The sequence below is a fragment of the Stomoxys calcitrans genome, chromosome 2, assembly GCF_963082655.1.
Source record: "Stomoxys calcitrans chromosome 2, idStoCalc2.1, whole genome shotgun sequence".
Taxonomy (NCBI): Eukaryota; Metazoa; Arthropoda; class Insecta; order Diptera; family Muscidae; genus Stomoxys; species Stomoxys calcitrans.
Window position 1 is genome coordinate 90,479,579 of NC_081553.1, and position 21,044 is coordinate 90,500,622.

At 37.0% G+C, this 21,044-nt stretch overlaps 1 protein-coding gene across 2 annotated transcripts in view; it reads left to right on the forward strand.

Moving 5' to 3' along the window:
* Positions 1-813: 813 nt before the first annotated feature.
* Positions 814-21,044, forward strand: part of LOC131995089 (uncharacterized) — a 115,350-nt gene continuing 95,119 nt past the window's right edge. For both annotated transcript variants that reach the window (XM_059362939.1, XM_059362940.1), the window contains exon 1: positions 814-1,071. In XM_059362939.1, coding sequence (XP_059218922.1) covers positions 1,063-1,071 — 9 coding nt within the window. In that variant the 5' untranslated portion in view covers positions 814-1,062. The remainder of the gene's footprint in view (positions 1,072-21,044) is intronic.

Here is a 21,044-nt window from a genome sequence, read left to right on the forward strand (position 1 = left end):
TCGTTTCAGTAATCAACAAAAAATTCTAAATTTCTTGTAATGTTCATTTTCCTTGGTCAAATTAGCCCGATTTTTCAGTCTTTAGGAGAAATAATAACATAAAAGAAAATAAATTTTCCTCAGCCAAATTGCATTTTGGTCAGATTTTTACCAAAATTTCTTAAAGGAAATTGTTTGTCTGTGGCAACCCTGATTCCCACTACCATTGCATATTTCTTCGTTGGTTCGTTCGTTATTGCCAGTGTTGGTGGCCAAACTTCGATTCTTGCTCGTTGAGTGAGTGCTACGTTTTCAAATCATTTTCATTGAAGCTCTTGTTTACTGCAAGCTCTTGCTGCTGTGATATCGACTGGGCTCAAAAGAGATCCATGCTCGCAAACACCCATACCCACACAAGTTTGCGAGAGATATGCAATCGATAACAAAGAGCACTGCGTTTTATTCATTTGTTTCATTGGAATTGAGCGAGCGTTTAATGCTTAATATAAAACCAACAAAGCATATCCGTCGAAATTCATTAACCGTCTTACTTCCACTGTTAGCACTGTTTGTGGCGTTAACGTTAAAGCCTTTTTATTACACCGTCTGTGAACGTTGAAAACTTAACAACAAAGTTTTTTCAATTCAAAAAACAATTTTTTTTCCAAAACTTTTTTTCTCTACAGTGTTAACACTAATCCATACGGGAATTTGTGTCTGTGTGATTAAAACCAAAAAAAAAAGAATAAGGAAACAACTAAAAATTTCATATTTTGATATCAATTACAACATATTGTAAAATCTAAAGTGTAAAAAAATATATTTCAAAATTAACAGTTTCCTTTGAAAAAGAAAAAAATAGTTGTACGACTTTGCAAAATACTTAAAGTCATAAAAAGCTACAAATATTTGCTTAAATTACAACAAATTGCTGCTAAGAAACCTAAATCTGAAATTTCCTTATACGGAATATATTAAGTGTTTAAAAAAAAAAAACAGAACACAAATCGCTGTTTGAATATTCCAAATATTTAATTACACTTGATTACTTGCAAATACACCAGCTAACATCCAATCATCAATATGAAATTCGTAAGTAATTGCTATGGCTATGGGTATTGCCATATTACATTACCCACCCCACCAATCAGGTCAATGGATTTGATTTTGGCTTTGGTTTGGTTTGGAGTGTAACATATTTAATTTTTTTTCTTGCATTTTGCTGTTTCTTTACAACGACTTTGCTTTAGATTTAATTGAGGTTGGGAAAATTGTTTGTCCATATGTATGGCTGTGTGTGTGTGTATGTTTGATTGAATGCAAGTCTTTCATAGTGTCTTGGCAACATGTTTGTTGCTTAAGTCTTTTGTGTTTGCTCTTTGTGCAAAGGATAGTATATACGATGTATATACACACATACATACATACCAAAGGTTGGTTTTCAATGGAAAATTGATAGTTAATGAAAATCACATTTTAAAGCTGGATTATTATGTCATTTAAACAAATAATAACAAACGATTTGAAATATGAGATAAATTTATTTATAATTAAATAATGAAATTACACAATCTAGTTTTTGTTTTTTTTTTACGGTAGAAAAAAGTAAAGGCAAGCCCCTTAGTTTATTTCGATAGTAGAAATGAGTTTGCAGTTAAAGTCTTTTGTTAGAAAGACCAGAATGAATCTCGAAAGAAAGAACACCCGAAAATTTTGTAAAAATTTGATTTAAAAATAAGTTAGGATAGGGGGGAATATTCATTTAGTCATTCCGTTTGCAACACATCGAAATATCAATTTCCGACCCTTCGGATCGTCGTAAAATTCTAAGAGGATTTAACGATGTCCGTGTGTCTGTCCGTCTGTCCGTCCGTCTGTTGTAATCACTCTAGAGCCTTCCAAATTGAGCTGAAATTTGGCACATATACGTCTTTTTGATGCACGCTGGTTAAGTTCTTGAACGGGCCAAATCGGACCCTATTTGGATATAGCTGCTATATAGACCGATTTTTCGATAAAGGGTCTAATGCCCACAAATACTTTATTTTTTCATTCAATTTTGCTGAAATTTGAAACGGTGACTAGTTTAAGGCTTCCCGACAACTGACTTAAATATGGTTCAGATCGGATTATATTTAGATATAGCTACCATATAAACCGATCTCCGAATTTAAATTTTTGAGCTCCTTAAGCTGAAACCTTAATTTTAATACGATTTGGCTGAAATTTGGTACATGAAGTATCCTTGTGTCCTCAAAAACTCACAATAAATTTTACACCGATAGATTAATAAATAGACATAGGCATTTAAAACCAATACCCCGATATGACTTCTAGGAAGCATAGAAGCTTCAATTAATATCCGGTTATATTAATAACAAATAAAAGCGTACTAAGTTCGGTCGGGCCGAATCTTGGAAACCCATCACCATGGATTCTGCTAAAATATGGGAAAATATGTCAGGTAATAGACCGAATTGAACCGTACTTTGCGCAGTTGTTGAGAATCATAACAGAACACTATACGTAAAATTTCAGCAAAATTGGATACAAATCGAGACTTAAAAGTTTCTCGGCTCAATCAAATCGGAGATCGATTTATATGGAAGCTATATCATGTTATAGTGTATTTAGACCGTACTTGTTATAGTTTCAGCCAAACCGGACAAAAATTGCGGCTTCAAGGGGCTCAAGAAGACAAATCGGGAGATCGGTTTATATGGGAGCTATATCAGGTTATAGACCTATTTAGACCGTACTTGGCACAGTTGTTAAAAGTCATAGCAATACACTACACGCAAACTTTCAGCCAAATCGTATGCAAATTAAGGCTTCTAGAAGTTCAAGAAGTCAAATCGGGAGAGCGGTTTATATGGTAGCAATATCCAAATCTGGCCCATTTGTAATCCCCAATGACATACATCAATATAAAGTAGCTGTGCAAAATTTCAAGCGGCTAGCTCTACGCGTTCGACCCCTTTCGTGATTTCGACAGACGGACTGATATGGCAAGTTCGACTCAGAATGTCGAGACGATCAAGAATATATATATACTTTATGGGGTCCTAGGTCAATATTTCGAGGTGTTACAAACAGAATGACCAGATTAGTAAACCCCCATTTCTATTGTGGTGGGTAAAAAAAGTAATGCAAATTCAATCTGAGTTTTGGTGGGTACCCAAGATTCGGCCTGGATGAACTTAGCACGCTTTTACTTGTAATCATTATCATACATATAAACTCCCAGGCCCACTCTGCCCCCCAGCTTTGATACATCTGTGTAGCATGAACTTCCAGATGGCAATACCAGAGTTCCGTCAATCCAAGACAGTGACAGCAGTGTTTCGCACTGGACCTCAAATGTCGTCTTAGGTATCAGTTCGGAAACCTCATCCACACCTTCCATGTTTCCTATCGTCACCTCGATTATACCGCGATGGTATGACTTGCCCCTATTGTCTATCCATTCCCTCATCACCTTAAGTGCCAGAACCGCAGTGGTAGCCTCACACTTCATCGGTATGCCTATGGGTCGGATATCTACAATAATCTCCAGTTTGTTCCTCATTGCTTTGCCCATGTCAAGTTAGAAAAATCTAAAGGTTTCAACCAAAGACAAAGTTTGTGTTTTAAGTCTTTTGTATTTGCAGTCAATAAATGTAAAAATTCACAATGAAGCAAAGTAAAGTAATAGGCGTTAGTTCAGCCGAACCAATTCTCATACATACACGAAGTCAGTCACAACTCATAAGAATTGTACACTTCATTACTTAATAAGTCAAGTCATAAGATCGATTGATCATAGGAAGACCACCGTAACACATAGTTTTGCAAGTCCATCTATGACGCAATGGTTATCTCCTCACTAATGCTGGCGAAACTTCTTTGTAATGGGAAACCAGTTTTGATTCTTCTTTTACAAGCTAACAGGAAATGAAGCACACAATGTAGCACTAAAAAGTTGTTAGTCCTGCAGCAGAATGATCAACTGAATATAGAAGGCAATTGTAAAACCAGTACAAACATATAAGACATTGGTATGGAGTTCGAAAGGATGCAAAGATGAAACTGCGTTGGAATCTCGGGATCGTTGTTGTCTGTATCGCAGGATGATTTGGAAGCGATGACGAATATGAAAACTATTAAGGTCTATGTTTGGAACTGTGCCAATGTTTACAATTATTTTTTGCATTATATAACAAAATGTTTATTTCTATTTGAAAATGGCGTAGAATCGGAAAATATTCTATTTTCGGTAGAAAAGAGTTAATTTAATATGCCTTCAACTGTTCAAATGATTTTAGGAAAATTTCATTCCAAAAGTTTCTATTGAATGGCTTTTCTATATAAAACTCAACATCTCAACTTCCCATAAAATTCAATGCAAATATGCCAATTCACAAGCGGCAGCTATTGTCTGTCTACCACATGAAACAATATCAAATAAATTATGCTGCGGGAGTAGTTAACAGCAAGGAAAACAAAAACAACAAAATAAATGGCTTTAAGATAATTTTAAAACAAATTACCGCACACTCACTCACACACACACACACACACACTAAGAATTTAAATGCATAACAGAATTTTGAAAACCAAACAAAACAAAAGGCAAAACTGCAGCAACTACTGAATGAAGCCAATAAAACGTAAATCTTAATTGTGTTTAACATCCATTCAACACATTGAGTCATATTCTTTTACATTTTGACCGCATATCTGTCTCTAAACGCAATGATTAAGTCGTGAATAAAATAGTGAGCAATTAATAAAAATGCCGTCAACTAGATACGCACGTTTAGCACAAAAAAATCGGTAGGCAATGAGAGGAGAAAAAAAAAGCGTTCAACAATATCGATATACATATTTTGCATATTGGACTTTACCAGGCCAAAATGCAACTGGGGTTTCGTGGTCAAAGCACCAAAGCAGAAAAAAATAAAAAACAAACAAGAATTAAACCATGTCAGAGTACCACAATGGTCCGAACAGTGGTGTTTTGAGAGAAAAGATACAGATTTCGAAATGTTATTAAGAGGCACATGCCAAGAAGTAAGGAGTTTCGAATGGGTTTAAAGACCTTTAACAGAAAGTGTATTAACGAATTGGTACTTCCACATCAATAAGATGATCTTTTTAGCCACCTCTTCGGGAAAGGAAATCAGGAAAGAAAAACCCTGGATGACCGGGGAGATTCGCAATATTGGAAAGAGGTCCGCAGACTTTTTAACAGAGAACTTCGAGAAAAAGTGAAAGTTTATTGGGATGTGTATTATACGCGGCTCAAGAAATACAATAACATTACCAGATAATCAAAGTACTTCCTGTAAGCTTTTCTGCGAACGCCGATAGCGTTAATGACGCCGCCAAGATGAAAAAGTTTCTCTCAAAAACTCATGTCCAAACTGAAACGTTAGTAGTCGACAAGGGAGTGAGAGCAGAGACAACGGTAGACATGTTGAGGCTTTTGATGAAAACCCATTTTCCACAGGATATACGGTGGAGGCCAACGTAGCGCAGAGGTTAGCATGTCCGCCTATGACGCTGAACGCCTGGGTTCGAATCATGGCGAGATCATCAGAAAAAAATTTTCAGCGGTGGTTTTCCCCTCCCAATGCTGACAACATTTGTGAGGTACTATGCCATGTAAAACTTCTCTCCAAAGAGGTGTCGCACTGCGGCACGCCGTTCGGACTCAGCTATAAAAAGGAGGCCTCTTATCATTGAGCTTAAACTTAAATCTGTTCCGTAGTGGAATGTTCATGGGCAATTTGCAAAATTTGCATTTACGACGGGACTGGTGAAGACACCGGAATCTTGAAATAATGATGTTGATCGGAGGTTTGTAACTACGGAATTTATGGTGAAGAAATCCTTGAGGAGCTTCACACCATTTAAGTCACCCGGACCTGATGGAATATCTCCGGCGTTACTACAGAAGAAAGCAGACTCTCTATCACCCCACCTGGCCAATATTTTCACAGCGTGCCTGGGACTTGTATATACTCCAAAAGCCTTGCGGGAGGCAAGGGTGGTATTTATATCAGAGCCCGGCAAGGCAAGTTATGCGACACCAAAGGCCTACAGACCTATAAACCTTACGTCCTCATTCAGCGAACTGCACAAATACAAACAGCATGCCCATGACAAGGGAAGGTCGGTGGAGACCTTTAAGGTCTTGGGCCCATACAAGGAACATTTTTTGTCCAATTTCGCTCAAATTTAGGACAGTGAGTTGTGTTAGGCTCCTCGATATCCTTCTCGAAGATGGCCCAGATCGGTCCAGATTGGTCCAGATTTGGATATAGTTGTCATATAGAACAATCTCAAGATTTAAGGTCTTGGCCCCATTAAAGGTGCATTTAAAATCAGATTTTGCTGAAATTTGACACAATTACTTATGCTAGTCTATTTTTGGAGATAGCTGCCAAAAAGACCAATATTGAAAAGTAATTTGGTGCTGAATTTGATCCAAATCGGACCACATTTGGATATAGCTGCTATGGGTACACAATCAATGCATTTTTCACCGGATTATGACGAAAGGTGTTTTACATAAATACCCGAGGTGGTGGGTATTCAATGTTCGGCCCGGCCGAACTTAATGCATTTTTATTTGTTTTTTTAATAAGGCTACGGGGAATAATTCTTCTCTAATCGCTTTTTACTTCTTATTTCATTTTAATTTTTTTAATATTTTTTCTAATTTTTTTATAAACTAACCTTATGTTCCACTTCCATTCCACTGTGAGTATGGCTTATAAAAGCCACTCACTCACAGCCGCAAACTACTTTGCATGAATGCGTTTAGCTAATAAATAGAAGAGAAAAACACAACAAAAAAAGGCAAACGATTAAGATTATTTTTGACACATCGTTAAACTTTTAAAGTTAATTTGAGAGAGGCTTAGTTTAAAGCGGTGACATAGAGGCAAAAATCACAACGACATAAAAGATTCGATATTGGTTTGTGGTCTATTTGAACGCTGTAACAGGCCGCTGGTTGAGGTAAATATGACCACCATGGCAAGACCATCGCCGCCACTATATGAAATTGTATCTGAATCTTAAGTCATGGCATAATTAATTGCCTTCATAAAAATTCCCACCATATAAGATCTGAATACAAGAATAAATTAACCACTTTTTTCTTATAATAAAAGAAACAGAAAGCAAGAAAACCAACAAGCAAAAATCCTAATCAAATATTCCGAAAAAAAGGCAAGACATTGTTACCATGCCACCATGGGCTCACACACTTGAGTAAAAATAGCAACAAGTGCTGATATACCCACAAGCAGGCACATATGTAAATTTGTATTTCTCCTCAACGTACGTATGTATGCATGCCCACTTGTAACGGATAGTGTTGCCTGTAATTAAAGTTTAAAGTTAACAATTTTTGGCGGTATAAAACTAAATCTCCCCAATGCACTTGTTCAATTGGTGGGCTTAAGCTACCATGCCGGTAGCTGGGAAGCTACTGCCGTGGGCCAGGCAGCGTGGCCAATTGGTAATGCTAGTGGTTGTTGGTGATGGTGGCGGCGTTGATGGTATTAATTGCTAAGCACGAGTTTGACTTAGAAAAATATGCAATGCAATATGCATTGCATTGTAGTTTGAAGGAAAAGTAAGCAAAAAAAAAACAACAATGTGGGATGTAGTATTACTTAATGTGTTTTGTTACATTGAATAGCATTGTAGATAAAATAATAGAAATTGTGGGCTTATCGGAGGACAAACACGCATTCAATGCAGTAACGTCGTTTTACAATAAGCTTAAAAGGGCTAATTTAAAATTCATTCCATAAAAAAATGCTCAAGCAATTAGTACGATGATAAAAATAAAGGGGAATAATTGCATTATTTATAAGGCTGATATATATGTCAGTGGGTAGGTATAGTAGGAATTTGAAATGCGAACATGTATACATAAGTTAAAGGGAAAGTGATTATTGTAGTAAATGTGTTTTGTTACATTGAATAGCATTGTAGATAAAATAATAGAAATTGTGGGCTTATCGGAGGACAAACACGCATTCAATGCAGTAATGGAATAGAAAATAAACAAAAGACTTAATACACATACTTGATTTTTGTTAACAGTTCAAAACATTTAGCCATAGAAGGAATTTGAACGGCCTGCCATAGATATTGCCCTTTATTAATGATTTCTTCGAATAGGGAGATCTAGAGTCTCAAGGAGTGAAATCGGGAGCTCGATTTGTATGATCCTAGTGATTGGAAAAAGTGAAATTTTTGGGATCCATCCAGGAGGATCTTACATCTTAGAATTTAATTTGAGCATAAAGTTAAAATTTTTGTGGCACTTACTGTGAACTGAACTCAAGTTACACTTAGAATCACTACTTTGGCAGTTAATAGTGTATCGATTGACTCAGAATTACTTTCTAATTCGATTTAGCCTTGTCCGTCTGGTGGCGAATCCGCCTGTCTGTCTGTCCATTTGTAATCAGGGTGCAGGTAGCATTTGCTATTCAATCATCACGAAATTTTTTGCACATATCACCTTTTAGCCTATTTAATGTTGGTGGAAATCGGATCCGATACAGCTGACATTTATAAATATCGCCCGATTTTGACTTAAATGCCCCAATTAACCCCAATTAATTAACCGATTTGCACGAAATTTGGTATGAAGCGTTTTATTACCCATCTGGAAATCGATTCAGATTTAGATATAGCTCCCATATAAAGATCCAAAGTTGAATTAATGAACAGTAATTTCTGTTGGTTGAAAACTATAATGGGAACTATATGCAAATCTGAACCAATTTTGATAAATCGGGCGTGTTATATATATATGGGAGCTATATCTAAATCTGAAACTATTTTTATCAAAACTGATATCGCCAGTCTTTGGGCTAAAAAAGTGATATATGTGCAAATTTTTGTGATAATTGGATAACAAATGCGATCTCTGCCTTAGTTGCAAAAAAAGACAGACAGACTATTACCACAGAAACAATATGCGAACAGACAGATATGGCTAAGCCGAATCAACAAGAATTTCAGAGTCGAACTACATATTTTATCACAGCCACAGTAGTGGTGCAAGGTGCAGTTTGTGGTTTTGTTAGAAATTCTATAAAAATTTATTCGTAGTTTACCAATTTCATGGTAGGACCTTAAATACCCAACTGAATTCCTTAGAAAGAAATACATCCAACTTTGGACGTCGTGGCGGCACGGGTTATCACTAACCGATCCCCATAATATTTCGTATTTTGCTTATGGAGATAAAAAGAAAAACAAAAGGGTTTTATGGTTAGAAAATAAAGTAAACCAATTAAGTTTCCTAAATATTAAGTTTAGGCTAAAAACGTCAAACGTTCATTCTGAAAGAGTTTCTCACACATAGTCTCATTTTTATTTTGTCCACATCTGCCTTATACCACAGACGTGGTGTTGGATATAAAAAAAAAAAAAACAAAAGACTTAAGACACAAACTGTGTTCTTGTTAATAGTTGAGAACATTAAAACATAGCAGGAATGACAAGCGCCATGTTTTAAAAGTAAGTCGAGGGATCAGCATTATAAGATAAGGCCGTCAAATTAGAATATCGGTTTATATAGCAGCTATATGGAAACATAGACCAGAATATGACACATTTACAAATCCAACCGATCGACAGAAGTATTTGTGATATTTTAAAGCATATAGCATTCGATAGATTCCTGGATTTAGAAAACCAAGGCTACCAAAATATGTATTTACTTCATGGGATCGGAGATCAATATTTTTTTGAGTTACAAACGAGCAGCATTAGTGAGTGTACTACCACGGGTTAAATTATTTTTGTATCTTCTCACCAGAATTCGAATCGAATTAGTTAACAAGTAAAAGCAAATAAAATAATCTGCTAGCCCCGAAAGAAAATATAAGATTCGTGTTCTACTTTAAGGCGGTGGTTGATTTGAGGGGTCGGTATCAATTTCGTGCTCTACTCTACCCATATTGCTATGGTCGGCAAATATGTTTGATTTCGGTGTGTTTTGGGGGGAGGGGCGACCCTCAAAATACTTTATTCCAAAATTGGCAACATATTCGTTTTTTACTCTCAAATACCCTTCATTTGAGTTCCATATTGTTGTGATTGGTCTACATATTAATTAAGCGGATTTTTGAGGTGTGGCGACCCCCTAGGAAATCATTTTAAATTTGGATCAAATCCTCAAACCTGATATAGCTCCCATATAAACCGATTGTCCGATTTGGGTAAAATTTTCCATGTGATGTTCCGTTATGACTTCCAACAACTGTGACAAGTACGGCTCGAATTAGTCTATAACCTGATATATAGCTCCCATATAAACCGATCACCCGATTTGACTTCTTGAGTCCTTACAAGCCACAATTTGAGTCTGATTTGGCTAAAATTCTGCATGTGGTGTTGTGTTACGATTTCCAACAACTGTGCCGAATCAGTCTCTAACCAGATGTAGCTCCCATATAACCCATCTCTCGAACATCCTAGTTCGGTTCCTAGAAGATTTAATTTTCGTTGGTTTGACAGAAGTTTGATATGTAGAATAAAATTATGCTCTTCAACTAAATTTATTTTGTATACATTTTTAACGGAGGCCACCGTAGGGCCACCGCCTGGGTTCGAATCCTGGCGAGAACAACAGAAAAAATTTTCAGCGGTGGTTTTTCCCTCCCAATGCTGGCAACATTTGTGAGGTACTGTGCCATGTAAAATTTCTCTTCAAAGAGGTGTCGCACTGCGGCATACCGTTCGGACTCGGCTATAAAAAGGAGGCCCCTTATCATTGAGCTTAAACATAAATCGGACTGCACTCATTGATATGTGAGAAGTTTGCCCCTGTTCCTTAGTGGAATGTTCATGGGCAAAATTTGCATTTTTGCATACATTTTTAACAGAATCCATGGTGGTGGGTTTGCCAAGATTCGGCCTGGCCGAATTTAACGCTTTTACTTGTTGAATATTCTTTTTGTTCATATTCAATGGGAAATATTTTTCGTTTAAAGAAAGATTTAAGAAACTAACACAAGAATTGGTTGAACCCTATACTATTACAGCTTTTATGGATTATGCATCGTATTCTCAAGAAATGTTGTCATAATATATTTGTAGTCCAGTCTTAAAACTATTTCTTCAACTTTTAATAAACATTTTATAAATTTCTTTTTCTTTTGTAGGTAAGTTGGACAATTTAAAACAAGTAGATGAACCTTATAATAAAAATATTTTTTTACTCGGTCGGGGTATGTATATGTAAATTATGAATGTGAAATTAACTAAATAAAAAGAGACATCATATGGTAACTAAAATTTAGCCTAAGAATAAGCAAAATTGCATTTTTTATATTCACCACCATAGGATGAGTATATTGTTAATATCCTTATTACAAAATATTTGTCTGCAACCCTGAAGAGTACAAACATACTCTCGATTGTCTTGATTTACTTAGTCTTGAGCCCAAAGATGCCTCACCATTTCCGGATTTGGCTAAATGTTTACACAAAAAGTTCACAAATGTTAAATAGTTTCTATATTTACGTCAAATAAACCCCATGTATGTCACATTAATAGATACACCAGCCTTACTAGCCGATCATCCGATTTAGGATAACATTTTTTTTTAATGATTATGCCAAAATTTGATATGGAAGTACATTTATGAGCTCGAATACCCATACAGAATATGGTATTATATGGTCTTTTAAAAATATGCAAATGCAAATTTTTCCCATGAAAATTCCACTAAGGAACAGGGGCAAACTTCTCACATATCAATGAGTGCAGTCCGATTCACGTTTAAGCTCAATAATAGGGGGCCTACTTTTTATAGCGGAGTCCGAACGGCGTGCCGCAGTGCGACACCTCTTTGGAGAGAAGTTTTACATGGCATAGTACCTCACAAATGTTGCCAGCATTAGGAGGGGAAAACCACCGCTGAAAATTTTTCTGATGGTCTCGCCATGATTCGAATCCAGGCATTCAGCGTCATAGGCGGACATGTCAACCTCTGCGCTACGGTGGCCTTTTAAAAATATAAAGGCTCGATTACTCACAGATGCCTCGACTTTGCTTCTTGAGATACCAGAATCCATATATAAACTGAGAAAATTTCCATAAGCTGTTGCGATTTTTTTTTTTGCAACTACATCGCTCATATCTTACCATGTGTGCAAAACCAAAATTTAAGTTTCTTGACAGAAAAAAAACAAATTCAAAAACTTACATGCCAACCGCTATTTTACTTCGACTTAATGTAAAATTTATGTTTGAGTCATTAACTGTTGCAAATGCTCCTGTTTGTGACTTTCTCTCACACCTAGGCGCCAAAAAAAAACTCCACCATTTTATCATATGTCGATATCTAAGACAACAAACCGTTAGATGTGAAAAAGTGAATGCCACAACTGCACATGAAAACCTGTATCAAAAGTTCATATCAAACTGATGATGGCTGCATAAATCGAAAGCAATGCCCAAACAACAAGAATGTTGAAAATTAACTGTAAATGTCTTATGGCTATTTGTCAAATGTAATTGACCAAACAAAAATATATAATCCGAATCAATGATTAAATTCAAAAAAAAAAAAAAAAAATTAAAACTAGTTTGTAAATTTTTGTATCAGTAGCTGTCCACAAAACTTTCTCATCACAATTTGCCAAATAAAGTCATTTTTGGTTAATGTCATAGGAAATTTCCTTTCAACAATGCTTCTCTCCCCTCCCCCTCAAGCAAAGTTGCCTGGTAACTCGACCACTGTGTGTTAGTTTTTATGATTTATTTTCATGGATGTAAGTCAATGTGTCGACATTGACTGTGGCTTGTTGTAAGGAGACAACATGAAAAGGCCATAGCAAAGCTTAAATGCGTGTCTCCATGGAGTCTGCTACAGCAACAGAGCATGGCCTCACACAAAAAAAAATAGCTAAACGGCAACAATCATTGGCACGCATTTTATGTTCATTTGCCTTCATTTGATAGGTCCCACAGCCAGCAATTTACTTTGATTTCATGTAGGCAAGCGACAACAAGTTTTCAAATGTCTGGTTAAGCATTAACTGACGAAGCTGTATGCTTCATGTGGTGTATAAAGCGCACACGCATGCGCGCAGTAGCGCATAACTAATGCAGCGGTGGTAGCATGTTAGGCAGGTTGGGCACACTTCAAACATTACAGAAACATTGTTTTCTTGCGTTTTGTTTTTTTTTGATTCAAATTGAAATCGACAAAAAGTTCAAATCTGGTTATTTATTAAGTTGTCTAAAGATAAAGTGTTGAAGCGATTTTCTTTATTCTTTTTTGGGGAAATCAAGTGCGTTACACAGGAAAAAAAAAATACTTTAAAAGAATTAAACCCAATTTTAAACAAATAAGAGCGTGCTAAGTTCGGCCCGGCTGAATCTTTTATACCCTCCACCATGGATCGCATTTGTCGAGTTCTATGCGTGGTTTCTCTTTTTATATTGGTTGCCCAAAAAGTAATTGCGGACTTTTCATATAGTCGGCGTTGAAAAATTTTTTCACAGCTTGTGACTCTGTAATTGCATTCTTTCTTCTGTCAGTTATCAGCTGTTACTTTTAGCTTGCTTTAGAAAAAAAGTATATTTGATGAAAGTTCATTCTAAGTTTTATTAAAAATGCATTTACTTTCTTTTAAAAAATCCGCAATTACTTTTTGGGAGTGTATCAAGCTATTGATAGATTCAGACCATATTAGACACGTACGTATGTTGAAGGTCATGAGAGAAGCCGTTGTACAAAATGTCTGCCAAATCGGATGAGAATTGCGCCCTCTAGAAGTGCAAGAAGTCAAGATCCCAGATCGGTTTGTATGGCGGGTATATTAGGTTCTATACCGATTTATGCTATACTTGGCACAGTTATTGGAAATCATAACAAAACACTTAACGCAAAATTTCAGCTAAATCGGATGAGAATTGCGCCCTCTAGAGGCTCACAAAGTCAAGACCCAAGATCGGTTTATATGGCAGCTATATCGAAACATGGACCGATTTGAACCATACTTGCCGCAGTTATTGGAAGTGATACCAAAACACCACGTGCTAAATTTCTGTCAAATCGGACGAGAATTGCGACCCCTAGAGGCTCACAAAGTCAAGACCCAAGATCGGTTTATATGGCAGCTATATTAAAACATGGACCGATTTGGCCCATTTACAATCCCAACCGACCTAGACTAATAAAAAGAATTTGCGCAACATTTCAAGCAGCTAGATTTACTCCTTCGAAAGTTAGCGTGCTTTCGACAGGCAGATCTACGGACATGGCTAGATCGACTTAAAATGACATGACGATCAAGAATATCTATACTTTATGGGGTCTCAGACGCATATTTCGAGGTGTTACAAACAGATTGACGAAATTAGTATAACCCCATCCTATGGTGGAGGGTATACGAATCTAATCTTTGAGCCTCAGAATTTGAATGGTTTTTATACCCTCCACCATAGGATGGGGGTATACTTATTTCGTCAATCCGTTTGCAACACATCGAAATATCCATTTCCGACCCTATAAAGTATATATATTCTTGATCAGCGTAAAAATCTAAGACGATCTAGCCAAGTGGCTAGATCACCCCCATGTGTGGGGACCACCATAGCGCAGAGGTTAGCATGTCCGCCTATGACGCTGAACGCCTGGGTTCGAATCCAGACGAGACCATCAGAAAAAATTTCAGCGGTGGTTTTCCTCTCCTAATGCTGGCAACATTTGTGAGGTACTATGCCATGTAAAACTTCTCTCCATAGAGGTGTCGCACTGCGGCACGCCATTCGGACTCGGCTATAGAAAGGAGGCCCCTTATCATGGAGCTTAAAACTTGAATTGGACTGCACTCATTGATATGTGAGAAGTTTGCCCCTGTTCCTTAGTGGAATGTTCATGGGCAAAATTTGCATTTGCATTCTAGCCATGTTCGTCCGTCTGAACGCCTGGCCGTCTGTCTGTTGAAATCACGCTACAGCATTTGAAAATTGAGACACTGAGCTGAAACTTAGCGCAGATTCTCTTTTGGTCCATAGGCAGGTTAAGTTTGAATATGGGCTATATTGGACTATATCTTCATATAGCCCCCATATAGACCGATACGCCGATTCAAAGTCTTAGGCCCATAATAGCCACATTTATTATACGATTTTTCTGAAATTTGGGACAATCAGTTGTGTTAGGCCCTTCGACATCTTTCTTTAATTTGGCCCCGATCGGTCCAGATTTGGATATAGCTGCCATAGAGACCGATTTCTCGATTTAAGTTCTTGGGCCCATAAAAAACCCATTCATTGTCCGATTTTGCCCAAAATTTGGGACAGTGAGTTGTTTTAGGCTCTTCGGCATCTTTCTGCAAATTGGCCCAGATCGGTCCAGATATGGATATAGCTGCTATATAAAACGATCTCTCGATTAAAGGTTTTGGGCCTATAAAAGGCGCATTCATTGTCCGATGTCGCCGAAATTTGGGACAGTAAGTTGTGTTAGGGCCTTCGGCATTTTTCAGCAATTTGGCCCAGATCGGTCCAGATTTGGATATAGCTGCCATATAGACCGATCTCTCGATTTAAGTTCTTGGGCCCTTAAAAGGCGCATTTATTGTCCGATGTCACCGAAATTTGGGAAAATGAGTTGTGTTTAGGCCCTCGATATCCTTCTGCAATTTGGCCCAGATCGGCTGAGATTTGGATATAGCTCGATATAGCTCGATCTCTCGATTTAAGTTCTTGGGCCCATAAAAACGCATTTGTTGTCCCATTTGGCCTAGATTTGGGACAGCGACTTGTGCTAGGGCCTTCGGCATCTTTCTGCAATTTAGCCCAGATCGGTCCAGATTTGGATATGGCTGCCATATAGATCGATCTCTCGATTTACGTTCCTGGGGCCATCAAAAACGCATTTATTGTCCGTTTTAGCCAAAATTTGGGACAGTGACTTGTGTTAGGGGCTTCGGCATCTTTCTGCAATATGGCCCAGATCGGTCGAGATTTGGATATAGCTGCCATATAGACCGATCCCTCGATTTAAGGTCTTGGGCACATAAAAGGCGCATTTATTGTCTGATTTTGCCAAAATTTGGGAAAGTGAGTTGTGTTAGCCCTTTCTGCGATTTGGCCCGGACGGGTCCAGATTTGGATATAGCTGTCATATAGACTGATTTTTCGATTTAAGGTTTTGGGCCCATAAAAAACCCATTCATTGACCGATTTTGCCCAAAATTTGGGGCAGTGAGTTGTTTTAGGCCCTTCGGCATCTTTCTGCAATTTGGCCCAGGTCGGTTTAGATTTGGATATAGCTGCCATATAGACCGATCTCTCGATTTTAAGTCTTGGCCCCACAAAAGGCGCATTTATTGTGTGAGTTCGCTGAAATTTGGCACAGTGATCAATGTTCGTGCCGAATTTGGTTTATAAATTTGGGGGCATAAGTTATGTATGTTTTAACGGATTATGACGAGAGGTGGTTTATATATATAACCGAGGTGGTGGCTATCCAGTTCGTCCTGGCCGAACTTAACGCCTTTTTCCTGTTTGCATATATTTTTGTTACATTTTTACGTTTATTTTTAAATATTTTTTTAATATATAAATCAGTTACTTTTCCGAATGTACTGAGTGCAACTTTTAGATCACCATTTGCCATATAGCCTTCGTCTTGAACTTGAAAAAGATATTGTCAAAACTATAACCAATAATAAGGAGGCAGTTTCTTTGCTTAAATAACAATACCTGCATTCAAATTTTGCGTAGACTCAATGAATATAACATGTCTTGTTGCGTTTTTGCTGTCAATTTTTATTTTCTTAAAGTTGGTAGTAAGACAAGTTGTGTTTTATGGGCAAGTGTTTATGGCTTCATTAGAGTTGTTGGTCTCCTAGGAATGTGGCTTGAGTCTAAAAATAGCGTTTTTTTGTTGATTTTCTTCAAAGAAAATGTTTTGTGTGCGTTGTGGCATTTATGGCACGTGACAAATTATTGGTTAATTTTATTTGCTGAAACTACATATTTGTCAAATACGTGACTGTGAGCAGGTTATGTTTTGTTTAGATTTTTTTAAAATGCTTCATGTGAGTCTCTACTACAAATAAAAACTGACCTTTAAAAATAAAGTAATTAAATTTGTAATTAAATGAAATCACTCAATGTTGATTTTCCTTTGTACTTTTATGGTAATCATGCGTTACGTTAAGACCTTTAACTAACCTATAATTATAAAATGAAATAATGAAAACAAAACTTGTTTCATTTCAAGTCAAAGCCATTCCATAAAAGATCACTTCTTCAAGATGGGTTTTCTCCTCTTTGCAAATGGCCATTAATTTGAAGGCAAATCATGTACGGAAACGCCAATGCTTATGGAGGTGCAGAAGTGTTAATTAAATAAACTTTTTATAAATATTTATGATAGTTATTAAAATTAGTTTCGTTTTTTTGGATTTTAGTGATGTTGTGCTCTTAAACATTAACAAATAAAACCCAAAATTCGTGCTTTTGTTACCATTTATTAATCCATTAATCATTTTTTGTCTGCCATTAGTTTTGCATATAAATCCATTCAATTCAGTTTTGTTTTATTTTATGAAAATTAATCACAATCAAGTTAGTGATGATTTCCGCTACAATTTATGACCAGGTGGAAGTTTGATGGGTGGTCGCACGAATGTGTTGAAATGAAATGAATACCACTAATAGTTAATTGTTGCGTTGTATTTCCGTTTTAACAGGAGGCTCGACTCGAACATATTTTAACGATTTTAGGTAAAATCGATTGAAAAGTAGTCACAACATTTTTAAAACTTGGCGTTATTGACAGCTTTTGCGAAAACATGGACCTATATTGACAATCAATTGCAGAAGATTCGCTAACCACAAATGGCAAATTACAGGAAAAAGAGGGGAAACTGTGATCAAAACCTTCAAAATATTTAAAGCCGGGTGGTTATGTTATATGGCTGCTATGCTAACCCAACGGGCCGATATAAACGTTTATGGTTGGAAATTTTCTATCCTCTAAGACAACAAAATGTCATATTATTGGGTTGCCCAAAAAGTAATTGCGGATTTTTCATATAGTCGGCGTTGACAAATTTTTTCACAGCTTGTGACTCTGTAATTGCATTCTTTCTTCTGTCAGTTATCAGCTGTTACTTTTAGCTTGCTTTAGAAAAAAAGTGTAAAAAAAGTATATTTGATTAAAGTTCATTCTAAGTTTTATAAAAAATGCATTTCCTTTCTTTAAAAAAATCCGCAATTACTTTTTGGGCAACCCAATATTTTCCTTCCATACTAAACGCCCAAACCTAAACTTCGTTCTCATATGAAATTAACTACTTTCCCCTGAACCATAAAGCCGACATTTTTTCCGAGTGTATTTTGCGTTTAAACGTCGTATTGCATAGACGTGTTGGTCTACAATTTTTTAGAACCCACTTGTCCTTTCCGAATGAAATTTGTATACCCTCCACCATAGGATGGGAGTATACTTAGTACATCATTCCGTTTGTAACTCATCGAAATATTGAACTGAGGCCCTTGAGTCGATTTAGCCATGTCCGTCCGTCTGTCTGTCGAAAGCACGCTAGCTTTCGAAGGAGTAAAGCTTGATGCCGGCAATTTTCCACAAATACTTCCTATTAGTGATGGAAGGTAGGGATTGTAAGTGGGCCAAATCGGTCCATGTTTTGATTAGCTCCCATATCAAACGATCTTCCTATTTGATTTCTTGAGCCTCTAGAGAGCGCATTTATTATCCTTTTTGGCTAAAATTTTGCACATGGTGTTTTGTTATGACTTGCAACTGACCAACATACCTTCCGAATCTGGTCTGAATCAATCCATAATATGATATAGCTTCCATATAAACCGATCTCTCGAATTGAATTCTCCAGCCTCTAGAGGGCGCAATTCTTATCCGATTCGAAGAAAATTTTGGGAAATGAATTTTCCAATGAAAACCAATATCGGTCTTTACTGCCTGATGTAGTTCAAATATCAAAGCAGTACTTGTCAGTTATCTTTTGCCTATAGATACTGGGCAAATAATATGACAAATGCGATCCATAATGTTAGGTATATAGGATTCGGCGCGACCGAACTTAGCACGCTTTTATTTCTTTTAAATCTCATATGTAATGTTCTCTATTCCCTAATATTGAGTACATATAGGCGTGTCCGTCCGCCCCTTCGATTGTGTGTTGAAATAAGCTGATATTTTTCACTGAGGGCATTTTGGGGTTCCTGTACTGGATTCTCGATCGGGAACTGAACTGTAGAAGGAACGTTAAAGAAAGCGTCAAAAGGAGACTGAATGCGCTCTACATCTATTGCAACTCGAAAGAAAGTAGTTGGGGTCTTACGCCAGGGAGGGTACACAGGATGTTTGCGGCAGTGGTTCGGCTGTTTCTTATGTATGGATGTCGGCTCTCTTAAGGGTAATCAAGAAGGTTTAGAATTGCGCAGCATTTCTGATCTGTGAAGCAAAGAGGAGCTTTCTGACCTTTATTTCTTGGGTGGGAAAACGAAGAAAGCCTTTGACTAAGAGAGTCGGAGAGCTTGCTTTCTTCAAACTATGGACATTATTTGGATTTTGGATCTCTAAATCGTATACCAAAAACGTAAACTACATACAATTCTAAGAAGTTGCACCAAACAAATATAAAATCCTAATCAGCGCCGCACGACTAATATAAAATATAAAATCCTAATCAGCGCCGCACGACTTCAAAACTTTTTCTTGTTCTCTCGATATTTGATATTCTTGTGATCAAGATACAGGTCGCATTTTTTGTTTGACTATCGTAAATTTTTGCACAAGCCACTTTTTTGGTCCAAGAACGAACGCTATTGATTTTGAACAAAATCGGTTCACATTTAGATACAGCTTCCATATATATCTTCCATCCGATATGGTCTTTTAATGCTGTAGTAGCCACAATTTTGGTCCTTTCTTTACCAAATTTTACACAGGACGTTGTATTTAATGTTCCAACATGTGTGCATAATTTTATCAAAATCGGTTCAGTTTATGATATAGCACCCATGTATATCTCTCATCCGATATGACATTTTTAGGCACTAGTATCCGTAATTTTGGTCTGATCTTTACATATAGCCTGCCTTAGTTCCTTGTTGACGGGCTGGACATCATTTGTCCTTAAAGGGATATATGCGCTGGGGGTCTCCAGCCTTATCCTTCTTAGGATGGGGACACTTAGGCAGTAATCTACATTAAGTTTCTTGGAATACGTCATATAGGGTTCTGGACAAGTGTACAGCCTTGAAGATGGAGTTCTTCGTCATTCTGAAGGCGAAGAACTCTAGAAATCCGTGTCCAATATGATCTATATCAGGCCATATTTGAATATAGCTGTTATAGTGACCGATCTTATGAGTAAAGGTCTGAATCTCATAAAAGGCGGATTTCTGTGGTTTAGACATATTTTGGATATCTTTCAATATGCAATAGAAGATTTGTTCTAAACGAAGCTTACAAAACAACAAACAGATTTGATTTTATGCTCAGGACTGTGATCTATTCTGCATGTTTTTCGATTTTTCTCTCCGTGCGTTCTTAAATACGATGTGAAGATGGCAATTTAAAATTTACCAAAAGTGGCTTTTGAAAGTTGCCTATTGAAATGAAGCTGTCATATGTTGTACCAACCCATTTGCAAATAATGAAATGGGGTGTAACCAAACCTAATCCGTCGAAAAGAATTTAAATTTGTCTGTGAGTCAGATTACAAACTGTCAAACATATATACATCGCTCAAATTGCTCTTAAAGAATCATAATTTGATTATGGATTAATCGACGTTTAAGAGATATACTTAATAGATATTGGTAATGTATCAAAATAAACAAGTCAAAAGGCATTAAGTTCGGTCAGGTAGAACTTTGGACATTTTCAGCGGTGGTTTTCCCCTCCTAATGCTGGCAACATTTGTGTGGTACTATACCATATAAAACTTCTCTCCAAAGAGGTGTCGCACTGCGGCACGCCGTTCGGACTCGGCTATAAAAGCGAGGCCCCTTATCATTGAGC